Source organism: Syngnathus scovelli, chromosome 5, assembly GCF_024217435.2.
Source record: "Syngnathus scovelli strain Florida chromosome 5, RoL_Ssco_1.2, whole genome shotgun sequence".
In the NCBI taxonomy this organism is placed as follows: domain Eukaryota; kingdom Metazoa; phylum Chordata; class Actinopteri; order Syngnathiformes; family Syngnathidae; genus Syngnathus; species Syngnathus scovelli.
The window spans coordinates 19,430,779-19,445,540 of record NC_090851.1 but is presented as its reverse complement, the minus strand read 5'-3'; the positions used below and the strand labels follow the sequence as shown (position 1 = coordinate 19,445,540).

Sequence of the window (14,762 nt, the reverse complement as noted above, 5' to 3'; positions counted from 1 at the left end):
TTAATAAGTGTACTAATAATATTTAAGGGTTTCTATAAAAACACTAGACACCCCCTGATTAATTAAAAATGAAAAGAAGCAGGTTATAGATTAACTGTCACATGCTTTTTGATGATCTGGTGTCTCTTGTGGGAGCATTTGTTATTGTATGCACGCATATGTGCTGACACCTGTCCCTGGAGCATTAATGTTACTCATGTTTGTAAACACACACTGTTGTGCTCAGTTGGCTTAAAGCAGGGGTCGGGAACCTTTTTGGCGGACAGAGCCATAGATTCCCATTTTTTAAAAATAATTTTCCGTGACAGCCATACCATTAAAAAAAAAAAAAACGATAGGCTAAATACAATTAAATGCATGTATTTTAATTAAGACCAACGATTTTTTCCATTAATGAGACTTCTGGGGCTGCATCGTTTTGCTGATGGCTTTGTAGTCCGGTTGATATGAGGTGAGGTTGAGCTAAATGCAGGCGTTGAGGCTCTCATCAGTAATAATGGCCCGATCGTGAACGGTTCTTGCTGACAGAGGCATGTCTTTTATCCGTTTGAGTATCTTTTCTTTATCCGTGAAGTCGTCAAAAAGTTCATTAGCCACATCAAGCATACATGTTTTGAAATACTTGCCATTCGTGAATGGCTTTCCGTTCCTCACAATTGCTAATGCGCCAGCAAAACTAGCTGAATTAAAGTCACCTTGTCTAGTCCATACACGGAGTTGCTGTTGACTAGCTTGGACCTGCCTCTGGAACTCTTCACATGCTTTCTTTCTGCTGTACCCAGCTGGGTATTTAGTTGCAAATGTAGCATGTCGTGTCTCAAAGTGGCGCTTAATATTGGAGCGTTGCATTGATGCATGTTTGTCATTGCATATGAGGCACGTAGCAGAGCCTCCTCTCTACAAATGCAAATTCTTCAGTCAGCTCACTCTGAAATGTTCGGTAATCGTAATCTTTTTTTCTCTTCACCATCTTTCTTGCTTGCCTGTCACACACCCGCTAGTTAGCTGAAATTTTAAATAAAGCGGATGGAATTTTATCTCTCAAGACCCCTGGACCGTATTGTCCAATAAAAATCTTGCTTTTTTTTCTCCGACCTGGCGTCACCCTTCTGTACACCGAAGGGCAGCTGGGATTGACTGATATGATGCAACCTTGGATTTCAGCGGTAGAAAACAGATGGGATGGATTGCAAACGTGATCATATTTTATATTTTGAAAGCTAATTTAGCATTTTGATTTCAGTAGGTCTATTTTTTACTTTGATAATATAACAAAATTATTTATGACTTCAATTGTGTAAACAAATGTCAGATTTGTCCGCGAGCCAGACACAGTCACCAAAAGAGCCATATCTGGCTCGCAAGCCATAGGTTTCCGACCGCTGGCTTAAAGCATGACCGAAATACACACATTTTCTAGATATGCTGTTTGTAGTGAAGCATCCATCCATCCATCCATCTTCTTCCGCTTATCCGGGGTCGGGTCGCGGGGGCAGCAGCTTTAGGAGGGACTCCCAGACTTCCCTCTCCCCAGCCACTTCATCCAGCTCATCCCAGGGGATCCCAAGGCGTTCCCAGGCCAGCTGAGAGACATAGTCTCTCCAGCACGTCCTGGGTCGTCCCCGGGGTCTCCTACCGGTGGGACATGCCCGGAACACCTCCCCAGGGAGGCGTCCAGGAGGCATCCTGATAAGATGCCCGAGCCACCTCATCTGGCTCCTCTCAACGTGGAGGAGTAGCGACTCTACTCCGAGTCTCTCCCGGATGACCGAGCTTCTCACCCTATCTCTAAGGGAGAGCCCGGACATCCTGCGGAGAAAACTCATTTCGGCCGCTTGTATCCGAGATCTCGTTCTTTCGGTCACGACCCATAGCTCGTGACCATAGGTGAGGGTAGGAGCGTAAATCGACCGGTAAATTGAGAGCTTTGCCTTTTGGCTCAGCTCTCTCTTCACCACAACGGACCGGTACAGGGTCCGCATTACTGCCGACGCTGCACCGATCCGCCTGTCGATCTCACGCTCCATCCTCCCCTCACTCGTGAACAAGACTCCAAGATACTTGAACTCCTCCACTTGGGGTAGGATCTCATCCCCGATCCGGAGAGGGCATTCCACCCTTTTCCGATCGAGGACCATGGACTCGGATTTGGAGGTGCTGACCCTCATCCCGACCGCTTCACACTCGGCTGCGAACCGTTCCAGCGAGAGCTGGAGATCACGGCCTGAAGAAGCCAACAGCACCACGTCATCTGCAAAAAGCAGGGACGCGATGCTGAGGTCTCCAAACCGGACCCCCTCAACGCCTCGGCTGCGCCTAGAAATTCTGTCCATAAAAATTATGAACAGAATCGGTGACAAAGGGCAGCCTTGGCGGAGTCCAACCCTCACTGGGAACGAATCCGACTTACTGCCGGAAATGCGGACCATACTCTGGCATCGGTGATACAGGGACCGAACCGCCCTTATCAGTTGGCTCGGCACCCCGTACTCCCGAAGCACCCTCCACAGAACCTCCCGAGGGACACGGTCGAACGCCTTCTCCAAGTCCACAAAACACATGTGGACTGGTTGGGCGAACTCCCATGCACCCTCGATGATCCTGCCGAGGGTGTAGAGCTGGTCCACTGTTCCACGGCCAGGACGAAAGCCACACTGCTCCTCCTGAATCCGAGGTTCGACCTCCCGACGGACCCTCCTCTCCAGCACCCCTGAATAGACCTTACCAGGGAGGCTGAGGAGTGTGATTCCCCTGTAATTGGAACACACCCTCCGGTCCCCCTTCTTAAAGAGGGGAACCACCACCCCAGTCTGCCAATCCAGAGGCACTGTCCCCGATGTCCACGCAACGTTGTAGAGGCGTGTCAGCCATGACAGCCCCACAACATCCAGAGCCTTTAGGAACTCTGGGCAGATCTCATCCACCCCCGGGGCCTTGCCACCGAGGAGTTTTTTAACTACCTCAGTGACTTCGACCCCAGAGATTGGAGATTCCGCCTCAGAGTCTCCAGGCCCTGCTTCCTCAATGGAAGGCGTGTAGGTGGAATTGAGGAGGTCTTCGAAGTATTCTCCCCACTGACTCACGACGTCCCGAGTCGAGGTCAGCAGCACGCCACCCCCACTGTAAACAGTGTTGACGTTGCACTGCTTCCCCCTCCTGAGACGCCGGATGGTGGACCAGAATTTCCTCGAAGCCGTCCGAAAGTCATTCTCCATGGCCTCCCACGCCCGGGTTTTTGCCTCAGCAACCGCCGAAGCCGCGTTCCGCTTGGCCATCCGGTACCTGTCAGCTGCCTCCGGAATCCCGCAGGCCAAAACGGCCCGATAGGACTCCTTCTTCAGCTTGACGGCATCCCTTACCGCCGGTGTCCACCAGCGGGTTCGGGGATTGCCGCCACGACAGGCACCAACGACCTTACGGCCACAGCTCCGGTCGGCCGCCTCAACAATGGAGGCGCGGAACATGGTCCACTCAGACTCAATGTCCCCCGCCTCCCCCGGGACGTGGGAAAAGCTCTGCCGGAGGTGGGAGTTGAAACTCTTCCTGACAGGAGATTCTGCCAGACGTTCCCAGCAGACCCTCACAGAGCGTTTGGGTCTGCCAGGTCGGACCGGCATCTTCCCCCACCATCGGAGCCAACCCACCACCAGGTGGTGATCAGTTGACAGCTCCGCCCCTCTCTTCACCCGAGTGTCCAAAACATGCGGCCGCAAATCCGATGACACGACTACAAAGTCGATCATCGAACTGCGGCCTAGGGTGTCCTGGTGCCAAGTGCACACATGGACATCCTTATGCTTGAACATGGTGTTCATTATTGAAAATCCATGTCGAGCACAGAAGTCCAACAATAGAACACCGCTCGGGTTCAGATCGGGGGGGCCGTTCCTCCCAATCACGCCCTTCCAGGTCTCACTGTCATTGCCCACGTGAGCATTGAAGTCACCCAGTAGAACGATGGAGTCCCCAGAAGGAGCGCTCTCCAGCACTTCCTCCAGGGACCCCAAGAAGGGTGGGTACTCTGAGCTGCTGTTTGGTGCATACACACAAACAACAGTCAGGACCCGTCCCCCCACCCGAATGCGGAGGGAGTCTACCCTCTCTGAACCCCAATGTGCAGGCGCCCAGCCGGGGGGCAATAAGTATACCCACACCTGCTCGACGCCTCTCACCGTGGGCAACTCCAGAGTGGAAGAGAGTCCAGCCCCTCTCGAGAGGGCTTGTACCGGAACCCAAACTGTGCGTGGAGGCTAGTCCGACTATATCTAGTCGGAATTTTTCTGCCTCGCACACCAGCTCGGGCTCCTTTCCAGCCAGAGAGGTGACATTCCATGTCCCAAGAGCCAGCTTCTGCAGCCGGGGATCAGACCGCCAAGGTCCCTGCCTTTGGCTGCCGCCCAGCACACATTGCACCCGACCCCTTTGGCCCCTCCCACAGGTGGTGAGCCCATGGGAAGGGGGACCCACGTTTCCTTTTCGGGCTATGCCCGGCCGGGCCCCATGGGCGAAGGCCACCAGACGCTCGCCTTCGAGCCCCGCCTCCAGGCCTGGCTCCAGAGGGAGGCCCCGGTGACCCGCGTCCGGGCGAGGGAAAACGAAGTCCATTTATTTCAATCGTCATAAGGGGCTTGTAGTGAAGCAGATTAAGTTATTTTCTAACGAATAGAGGTTTTCAGGTTTGACATCTTCAAGAAGTTGCCACTCACTCTTGTTTAGCTATCCTAAAACTGAATCACCAGTTACCCCTCATGATGTTTTATCAATGTCAAGACCTTCTCTTTCATCCATGGAATCACCGTGTGAATGACAGAGCAGAGGAGGAGTAAGATTAGGATGATAGAAAGGTGTACCGTATTTTCTGGACTATAATTATAATGTTTCTGGTTCGACTTATACTCAGGACCAATTTCTGTGTGAAATTATTATCACATATCGTTTGACATGTAATTTTCACACTAAACCTAAGAGGGTGCTCTCGTCCTGTGGAATAGTTGGAACTGCAACTGACGATGAGTCTGATTTAAGCGACGTAGAAGAGGAAGTTCTGCATCTTCTACTTGTTGTTTATAAGTAACACCGAAGATGAAAATTCCGTTGGATTTAATGATTTGGAGTGACACGGATGGTTTGATAAACTTGTTAGCATGTTATTTATGCTATAGTTAATTGAATAACTTTTAATATATTACGTTAGGCACATTCTTAGTTCCTTGTTTATGTGTTTATGTAACGTTAGCATACCGTAGTGTTCAGCCTGTTGTTACCTACCTTTATTTTAAATTGCCTTTCAAGATGACAGGTCCGTTCTTGGTGTTGGATTTTATCAAATACATTTCCCCCAAAAATGCGACTTATTCTCCGGTGCGTCCGGATATATATATATATATATATATATATATATATACGGCTGACTAGCTCAATCGGTAAGTCACATGACTTACAAACGGGAGACCCAGGTTCGATTCCCGGCAGGGGCACAATATGACAAACAAATCGCCCGGACAAACAAGGTCTGCGTCAGGTGTTGGGGAACCAGAGCACCCTGATGAAAAATGGGCTACTGGAACAAGACACAAATGGGCGAGATGCGAGAATAAGGATCTGTTGGAATGCTACTACTCCAGCAACCCGAGCGAGAGGGGTTACATGCGGAGAATGCGGGAACAATGGCAACTTCGATACCCACAATCAACACTATCGGCCAAGCAACTAGTAGCTCAATGTTCCAATATCCATAAACGGCACCTGCTATCACAGCTCGAGATTGATGAGATACAACACAAATGCCATAGCGAAGGTCAACCAGAGCACCAGGTCAGAGACCAATTAAATCCATGTACAAGTCCAGAGGTTGGGTACGAAACCCCAATAAGCACAATCAAGCTGAACGAGGCAGCAACTGGCCTGAAGAGCAAGATCACGGCAAGAATGAATGCTCGGGAACCTAGATACACACTGCAGAGGCTAACTGAAGTACCCTCAGAAAGTCTCCTAGAAGATGTGAATGCAGCACTGACAACAATTCCTACGGCTACCATCACTAAAACCAATGAGCTGATATACACATCAGCAGCAGTGATCCTAGAAATGCTTGGCTACAAGAAGAATGACCATATGCGACCACAACAGTGCCCACCATGGAAGAGAAGGCTGGAGGCCAAAATCAAGATAGCACGGAGAGAAGTGAGCCAAATGACAGAGGCCCAGAAAGGTGCAATGAAAAAGCAAGTTCCCAAGAAATACAGCCAGATGCCCATACCTGAAGCACTCGAAACTGCCAAACAAAGACTCCAAGCCTTGGCCAGCTGCCTAAAGAGGTATACAAGAGAGAATGAAGCCAAAACAAATAAACAGGTTGTTCACAACACAACCAGCGAAAGTGTACGCTCAGTGGCAGGGGAATAATAGCAGAGCAGACAAGGCTGAAAACTGAACAGTACTGGAAGGATATATGGGAGCGGGAGGCATCACATAAGAAGGATGCACAGTGGCTGGTGGCTCTGAGAAAGGACCACAGCAAGCTCCCTGAACAGAACCCAGTAACCATCACAGTGGCAGACATCCAGAGAAGAGTCTCAGGAATGAAAAACTGGACAGCACCAGACCCTGACATGATCCACAGCTACTGGCTCAAGAAACTTACAACTCTCCATGAGCGCCTGGCAGCACAAATGAACCAGCTGCTAAGGGATGGGACTCACCCTGAATGGCTAACCCAAGGGCGTACGATCCTGATCCAGAAGGATCCTTCAAAGGGTCCCATCCAACTACCGGCCAATCACCTGCCTCTCCACAATATGGAAGCTGATGTCGGGCATAATATCAGATAAGATCAGCGGGCACATGGATCAATACATGAGCACTGCTCAGAAAGGGATTGGTAAAAATACCAGAGGAGCAAAACATCAACTCCTGGTGGATAGAACAGTCACCCAAGACTGCAGAACCAGACGTACCAAGCTGAGCACTGCCTGGATTGATTACAAGAAAGCATATGACTCAATGCCACATACTTGGATCACTGAATGCTTGAGGCTGTACAACATCAATGGGACTCTGAGAACCTCCATCGCCAACTCGATGAAACAGTGGAAAACCACACTTGAAGCCAATGGCAAGCCACTTGCACACGTGACCATCAAATGTGGTATATACCAAGGAGACGCTCTGTCCCCAATGCTGTTCTGTATAGGACTGAACCCCCTCAGCCAAATAATCAACTCAGGAATGGGGGCCACCATCAGGCACCTCCTCTACATGGATGACATAAAGCTGTACGCTAAGAACGAGTGGGGCATTGACTCCCTGATCCACACTACCAGGATCTACAGCTCTGACATCGGAATGTCATTCGGACTTGAGAAATGTGGCCGCATGGTGACTAAAAGAGGTAATCCACACAGAGGGGGTCTCACTCCCAGAAGGAACAATAGCAGACATTGAGGACAGCTACAAATACCTTGGAATTCCACAGGCAAATGGCAACCTTGACGGGGAAACAAGGAAAGCAGCCACAGTCAAATACCTCCATCGAGTAAGGCAAGTCCTAAGAAGTCAGCTCAACGGCAAGAACAAGTCCCTAGCCATTAACAGCTACGCCCTACCAGTAATCAGATACCCTGCAGGAATCATACGGTGGCCAAAGGAGGATATACAGACCACAGATATCAAGACACGGAAGCTCCTAACCATGCATGGAGGGTTCCATCCCAAGTCCAGCACCCTGAGACTGTATACTAGCCGTAAAGAAGGAGGCCAAGGACTAGCGAGCGTGAGAGCCACTATCCAAGATGAAACATCCAAGATCCATAAGTACATCAGGGATAAGGCCCCAACGGATGACGTGCTCAGTGAATGTCTCAGACAATGGGCATCAAAGGAAGATGAGGTGCTGGAGGGACCATCATGGGAGGAGAAGCCCCTACATGGGATGTACCACCGAAACAAGTGGCTGATATCCAGAAATCCTACCAATGGCTAGAAAGAGCTGGTCTGAAGGACAGCACAGAGGCACTGATCCTGGCTGCACAAGAACAGGCCTTGAGCACCAGAGCAATAGAGGCCCAAATCTACCACACCAGACAAGACCCCAGGTGCAGATTGTGCAAAGAAGGTCCTGAGACAATCCAGCACATAACTGCAGGGTGTAAGATGCTGGCAGGTAAAGCATACATGGAGCGCCATAACCAAGTAGCTGGAATAGTGTACAGGAACATCTGTGCAGAGTATGGACTGGAAGTCCCAAGATCCAAGTGGGAACCACCTCCAAAGGTGGTAGAGAATGACCAAGCCAAGATCCTCTGGGACTTCCAGATCCAGACAGACAGAATGGTAATGGCGAACCAACCGGACATTGTGGTGGTGGACAAATAGCAGAGGAAAGCCGTTGTGGTTGACATAGCCATCCCAAATGATGGTAACATTAGGAAAAAGGAACATGAGAAACTTGAGAAATATCAAGGGCTCAGAGAAGAGCTGGAGAAGGCCTGGAGAGTGAAGACTTTAGTGGTACCTGTGGTCATTGGAGCACTAGGGGCAGTAACCCCCAAACTGGAGGAGTGGCTGAAACAGATCCCAGGAAAAACATCTGACATCTCAGTCCAGAAAAGTGCAGTACTAGGAACAGCAAAGATACTGCGTAGAACCCTCAAGCTCCCAGGCCTCTGGTAGAGGACCCGAGCTTGAAGGGAAAAAGAGACCACCCACGGGGGGTGAGGAGAAAGTTTTTGTTTTATGTTTTATATATATATATATATATATATATATATATATATATATATATATATACACTACCGTTCAAAAGTTTGGGGTCACCCAAACAATTTTGTGTTTTCCATGAAAAGTCACACTTATTCACCACCAAACGTTGTGAAATGAATAGAAAATAGAGTCAAGACATTGACAAGGTTAGAAATAATGATTTGTATTTGAAATAAGATTTTTTTTACATCAAACTTTGCTTTCGTCAAAGAATCCTCCATTTGCAGCAATTACGGCATTGCAGACCTTTGGCATTCTAGCTGTTAATTTGTTGAGGTAATCTGGAGAAATTGGACCCCACGCTTCCAGAAGCAGCTCCCACAAGTTAGATCGGTTGGATGGGCACTTCTTGCGTACCATACGGTCAAGCTGCTCCCACAACAGCTCAATGGGGTTCAGATCTGGTGACTGCGCTGGCCACTCCATTACCGATAGAATACCAGCTGCCTGCTTCTGCTCTAAATAGTTCTCACACAATTTGGAGGTGTGTTTGGGGTCATTGTCCTGTTGTAGGATGAAATTGGCTCCAATCAAGCGCCGTCCACTGGGTATGGCATGGCGTTGCAAAATGGAGTGATAGCCTTCCTTATTCAGAATCCCTTTTACCCTGTACAAATCTCCCACCTTACCAGCACCAAAGCAACCCCAGACCATCACATTACCTCCTCCATGCTTAACAGATGGTGTCAGGCATTCTTCCAGCATCTTTTCATTTGTTCTGGATCTCACAAACGTTCTTCTTTGTGATCCAAACACCTCAAACTTGGATTCATCCGTCCACAACACTTTTTTTCCAGTCTTCCTCTGTCCAATGTCTGTGTTCTTTTGCCCATCTTAATCTTTTTCTTTTGTTGGCCAGTCTCAGATATGGCTTTTTCTTTGCCACTCTGACCTGAAGCCCAGAATCCCGCAGCCGCCTCTTCACTGTAGATGTTGACACTGGTGTTTTCCGAGTACTATTTAATGAAGATGCCAGTTGGGGACCTGTGAGGCGTCTGTTTCTCAAACTAGAGACTCTAATGTACAAATGAAAAGATGCTGGAAGAATGCCTGACGCCATCTGTTAAGCATGGAGGAGGTAATGTGATGGTCTGGGGTTGCTTTAGTGCTGGTAAGGTGGGAGATTTGTACAGGGTAAAAGGGATTCTGAATAAGGAAGGCTATCACTCCATTTTGCAACGCCATGCCATACCCAGTGGACAGCGCTTGATTGGAGCCAATTTCATCCTACAACAGGACAATGACCCCAAACACACCTCCAAATTGTGCGAGAACTATTTAGAGCAGAAGCAGGCAGCTGGTATTCTATCGGTAATGGAGTGGCCAGCGCAGTCACCAGATCTGAACCCCATTGAGCTGTTGTGGGACCAGCTTGACCGTATGGTACGCAAGAAGTGCCCATCCAACCGATCTAACTTGTGGGAGCTGCTTCTGGAAGAGTTGGGTGCAATTTCTCCAAATTACCTCAACAAATTAACAGCTAGAATGCCAACGGTCTGCAATGCCGTATAGTTTCAATATTTCCATAATTGCTTGCTATTCATTTTGTGGTGCACTTGCTCCTGCTTTTTGCACTCACGTTCTCACTTTCCTCATCTCGCTGCAGCAATGCACCTGTTTGGTCTGAACTGGCAGCTACAGGAGAGTGAGGGATATGGAGCGTTTGAAAATGAAGGAGTGGGAAGAGATACAACTCCCAACACCTTCATGATATCCACAGACAATGGTGAGTCTTTTCTTAAAAAACAATCTGATTGGTTTATTAACTTTTATAAATTCAAAGATGAATCTGAACAAATGGCTGAGCATATTTGTTTGAAATTGTAACAGCAATGACTCCTCTCCGCTATGTGTATTTAGCTGGTTTAAAGGAAGTCTTAGCTCTTTTTTGTTAGTGTCGAGGGAAGAAGAGCAACGCTGCTGATACCATCAAAGTCAGAGAAACAAGACATTTATTGGATGTTGTAAAAGTAACCGTGACTGTTATATTTATAAGTGTATATGTGCCTGATGGTTTGATACATCAGGATTTTTATGAGAAGCCGATTAATTATCATACTTAAACCAAATATTCATACACGGTAGTAACATTTGTTGTATATTACAGGTTAATGGATTGATTTATACTTTATTGATCCTGGGGGGGGGGATTCAGGTTCCCAGCAGCATTCATACCACTGTGCACTGTTGTGCTGTTTGTCCGATCGTGTTTTGCTTCATGTGCGTGCCGTTTGATTGACAGCTCTGGCACACTCCTTTAAGTTTGCTTCGCATCGTACAAGCAGCGTACATGCATGACTACAGCCGTTACGCAGCGACACGGCGACTAACGGTCGCCAGCAAATGTATTTTGTTGTCTCGATGACTTATGTTTGGTGTGTTGCCGAGAGTATTTCATTCATGGTTATTTAGTATAATAGCGGAACCGTTACGCGCAGTTAGTTATGTAATATGTGCCGTCTACTTGTGTTGTGTGACGTCAAAAGTTGAGTGTTGACTTAGGTGCTGTATTTCGGTCTGTTGCAAAACCACACACACATACACACCACCCATCACACACACACACGCACGCACACGCACACAACACACACACACACACGCACCCTTCACACGCTTCATACAATAATCACACACACAAGAATCACATTCACACACCCAAAGACTCACCCATTTACACCACACGCACCTGCTCTTACATCCTTAGGACCAAACATGTGCCTATACCCTTTTGCCAGTTTGCCTGTATGCCCCTATGAGCCACAGTGCCTGTTACTTTTTTGCCATTACGTAATTCAGTAAAGCAATCAAAACTGAACCACGTCTTCCGGGTTGGCTCGGATGGTTATGCTCTTTTCGCCCCCGGGTGTCGGTCAGAACACAGGAGGGAAGACGTGGTTCAGTTTTGATTGCTTTACTGAATTATTGGCAAAAAAGTAACAGGCACTGTGGCTCATAGGGGCATACAGGCAAACTGGCAAAAGGTTATTGTGTGAAGCGTGTGAAGGGTGTGTGTGGTTTGTGGGGTGTCTGTGTGTGGCTCTGCAACAGACAGCAGAATTACAGCACGTAAATCAATGCTCAACTTCTGACGTCACACAACACCCGTAGACGGCCAACATTACATAATTAACTGCGCCTATTAGGGCCTATACAGTCCTCAGGCTCCCCAACAATAGCGGTAGCAGTTTGCATTATTTTATTGCAATGTTTTTCCTTATTCAGATTTGTTTCAAGACTACAGTTACAGTTAGACTTCACTTTGATGGTTAATGCAGCTATTGCAATTGTGTTGTTTTATCACAGTAGATTGGTTTATTTACATTTCAAAAACCAGAAGCCATTCATTTACAAATGTTCAGATATTAAGATGTGATAGACAGTTTTTGCATGCTTTGAATGAGGTAAAATAACATGCTTTTTCTCTCGAATATATTGTTATAATCATTTGTTTCAGATGTAATCATTTTCTGTATAAAAATTAAATTTGGTGTTCAAAAAGTCCTATTTTCAAAGTTGAGTCTTGGAAAAGAGGGGGTCGTCTTATATTCGGGCCAATATGGTATACTACCAATCGAGGTAGCTATCTTGTAGGGATGTCCTATCTGATTAGCATAGGCAGTTATAAAGGTCAAACAGCCCTTACCAATCACCGTCTCCGTGGTTGCACAATGGAATGATGTTCCGACTTCTTATCTAACGCCTGAAGTCATAGAAATTAAATCACTGGAGCTAAGGTTTAAGCGCTAGTCATTTAGCTTCGTACTGTCTTTATATCTTTATGAATTGGGGTCTATGACCAAACCACGTTAGACAGAAAATTGCGTAGAATCGAAGCATGTAAAATTGAGGTTCAGCTGTATTCACATTGCATCACATTGTCTCATTTTTTTTTTGGTTCAGTCTTAATTTCTCAAGATTTGTCACTGAGAAATGTGCTATCAAAATGTTGAATCAAGATTGCTCAATATGAATCTTACATTGTGGATAATGTCAGTCCCAACTGAATGTACTTTTTGCATTGTGATTATTTGCTTGTCTGCAGGTAAAATCCTCATAGAAAATAATACAATAGACACGGGAGAAGTGGATGTGGGCAGAAGAGCAATTCAAGATGTCCCTCCAGGTTAATTACTCACATGCACTCAAACAGCCTATGTCAATGTCATGTCACCACATCACTGAGCTGATACCGATGTCCATGCTTTATTCTTCTGATCTATTTGTAGGTGTGTTTTGGCGGTCACAGCTTTACATTGACCAACCACAGTTCCTGAAATTTAACATCTCAGTGCAGAAAGGTGCTCTTGTTGGAGTGTATGGACGGAAAGGATTACCACCTTCGCACACACAGGTACGACCAGTTCAAGATTTTCCTCTTCATTTCATACACGCCCTCCCACACGCCATAACACATTAACCCATTAGCGAGCAGAGAGTATTGACTAATTTTGCTTCGCATTTAACTGGACCCAGATGCCTTTTAGTAACTTTGGGAGTTGATCTTGGCCAAGTGCTTTGTGGATTCTTTGTTCATAATGAGGAGATAAGCCTCTCACAAACCCAAGACATTTCATTAATCACCAAAATCACCGTATTTTTCGGACTATAAGTCGCGTTTTTTTCCATAGTTTGGGTGGGGGGGGCGACTTATACTGAGGAGCAACTTACATGTGAATCTACCGGCATCATTACCGGCTTTGTTTGTAAGTGACACGGAGGACGAAGAGTTTGAAGGATTTAATGATTTGGAGTGACACAGAAGGTTTGAAAAACTATTGTGGCTTTTACGCACGCCCGGTCCTACTCTACGGAGCTCTCTTTCACCTCCGTGGAGAGACGTTGGGGGCCGGCGCTCGGCCGGGTGGCAGTCCGGGGACGGTAGATGGGGCTCGGACATGGCTTTTACGCACGCCCGGTCCTACTCTACGAAGCTCTCTTCCACCTCCGTGGCTGGAAGTGTCACCTCCGAGGATGGAAGTCCACGCCTGGAAGTCCACGCTGGTGCTTGGGGCCGTGTGGCGGTGAACTATGTATGTTAGTAATTTGATATATTTTATTTCGTGTAGCAACTTGTATATGTTTTTATCGTTACAGTTCAGTAGTTGTTGGCTCGTTGAACTCTTGTTTTTTTAAATAAAGAGCCGTTTACCAAACCCACGTCTTTCCTTGTACTTTGTTAACGCTACTATATAGTTATATAACTAGATCTGTGGAATAACGACGAGGCTGACGTCAGGGCGCACTCGCAGCGTTGTTGACAAAGGATGAAGAATTTGATCGATGGATTTAATAACTTGGAGTGACACAGCTGGTTTGATAATATTATTGCTTATATAATAGTTATTTGATATATAATTTATATATCGTTATATGGGCCTGTGGAATATTTTGAAGTGCAAGCGACGTCAGCGGCGCGCACCCATTGTTGACATAAAGAACGGTCGATGGATTTAATGAATTGGAGTGACACAGATGGTTTTATAAACGTGTTATTTATGTAATAGTTATTTGAATAACTCTGAATGTTACGTGAGGCCCGTTCTCAGCTCTTCGTTTGTGTTTATGTTACGTTAGCATACCTATCGTTTAGCCTGTTGTTGCTCGTTCATGTCTGTTCTTGGTGTTGGATTTTGTCGAATAAATTTCCCCCCAAAATGCGATTTATACTCGGGAGCGACTTATAAATGTGTTTTTTCACGTTATTGTGCATTTTATGGCTAATGCGACCTATACTCCGGAGCGACTTTTAGTCCGAAAAATACGGTACATCTCTCTGTGGTAAATCACATCATCTGTAAAGACACTAATCCACTTATCTGTAAAAGACACATTCTTGCAATGATATAACTATCACAGCTCAATGGTCGCTCTTAAGAAAATTGACATGCATGCCTGTCCTTGTCATAACCCTAATCAATCTAATATATTATTTAATATGCATTTTTATCTACTATTAGCAAAAACAGCATGCGTACAGTGGTACCTAACTTACGAACTTAATT

General features: G+C 46.7%; 1 protein-coding gene across 13 annotated transcripts in view; it reads left to right on the top strand.

Annotated features, from left to right (window-relative positions):
• The window catches only part of LOC125969391 (teneurin-3), a 519,170-nt gene that overhangs the window by 311,852 nt on the left and 192,556 nt on the right, over positions 1-14,762 (top strand). For all 13 annotated transcript variants that reach the window (XR_007481537.2, XM_049721351.2, XM_068650689.1 and 10 more), the window contains 3 exons: positions 10,367-10,486; positions 12,803-12,883; positions 12,987-13,111. Coding sequence is in view for 12 of the 13 variants with exons in the window: in XM_049721351.2 (XP_049577308.1) it covers positions 10,367-10,486; positions 12,803-12,883; positions 12,987-13,111 (326 nt within the window). In the remaining variant the exon portion in view is untranslated. The remainder of the gene's footprint in view (positions 1-10,366; positions 10,487-12,802; positions 12,884-12,986; positions 13,112-14,762) is intronic.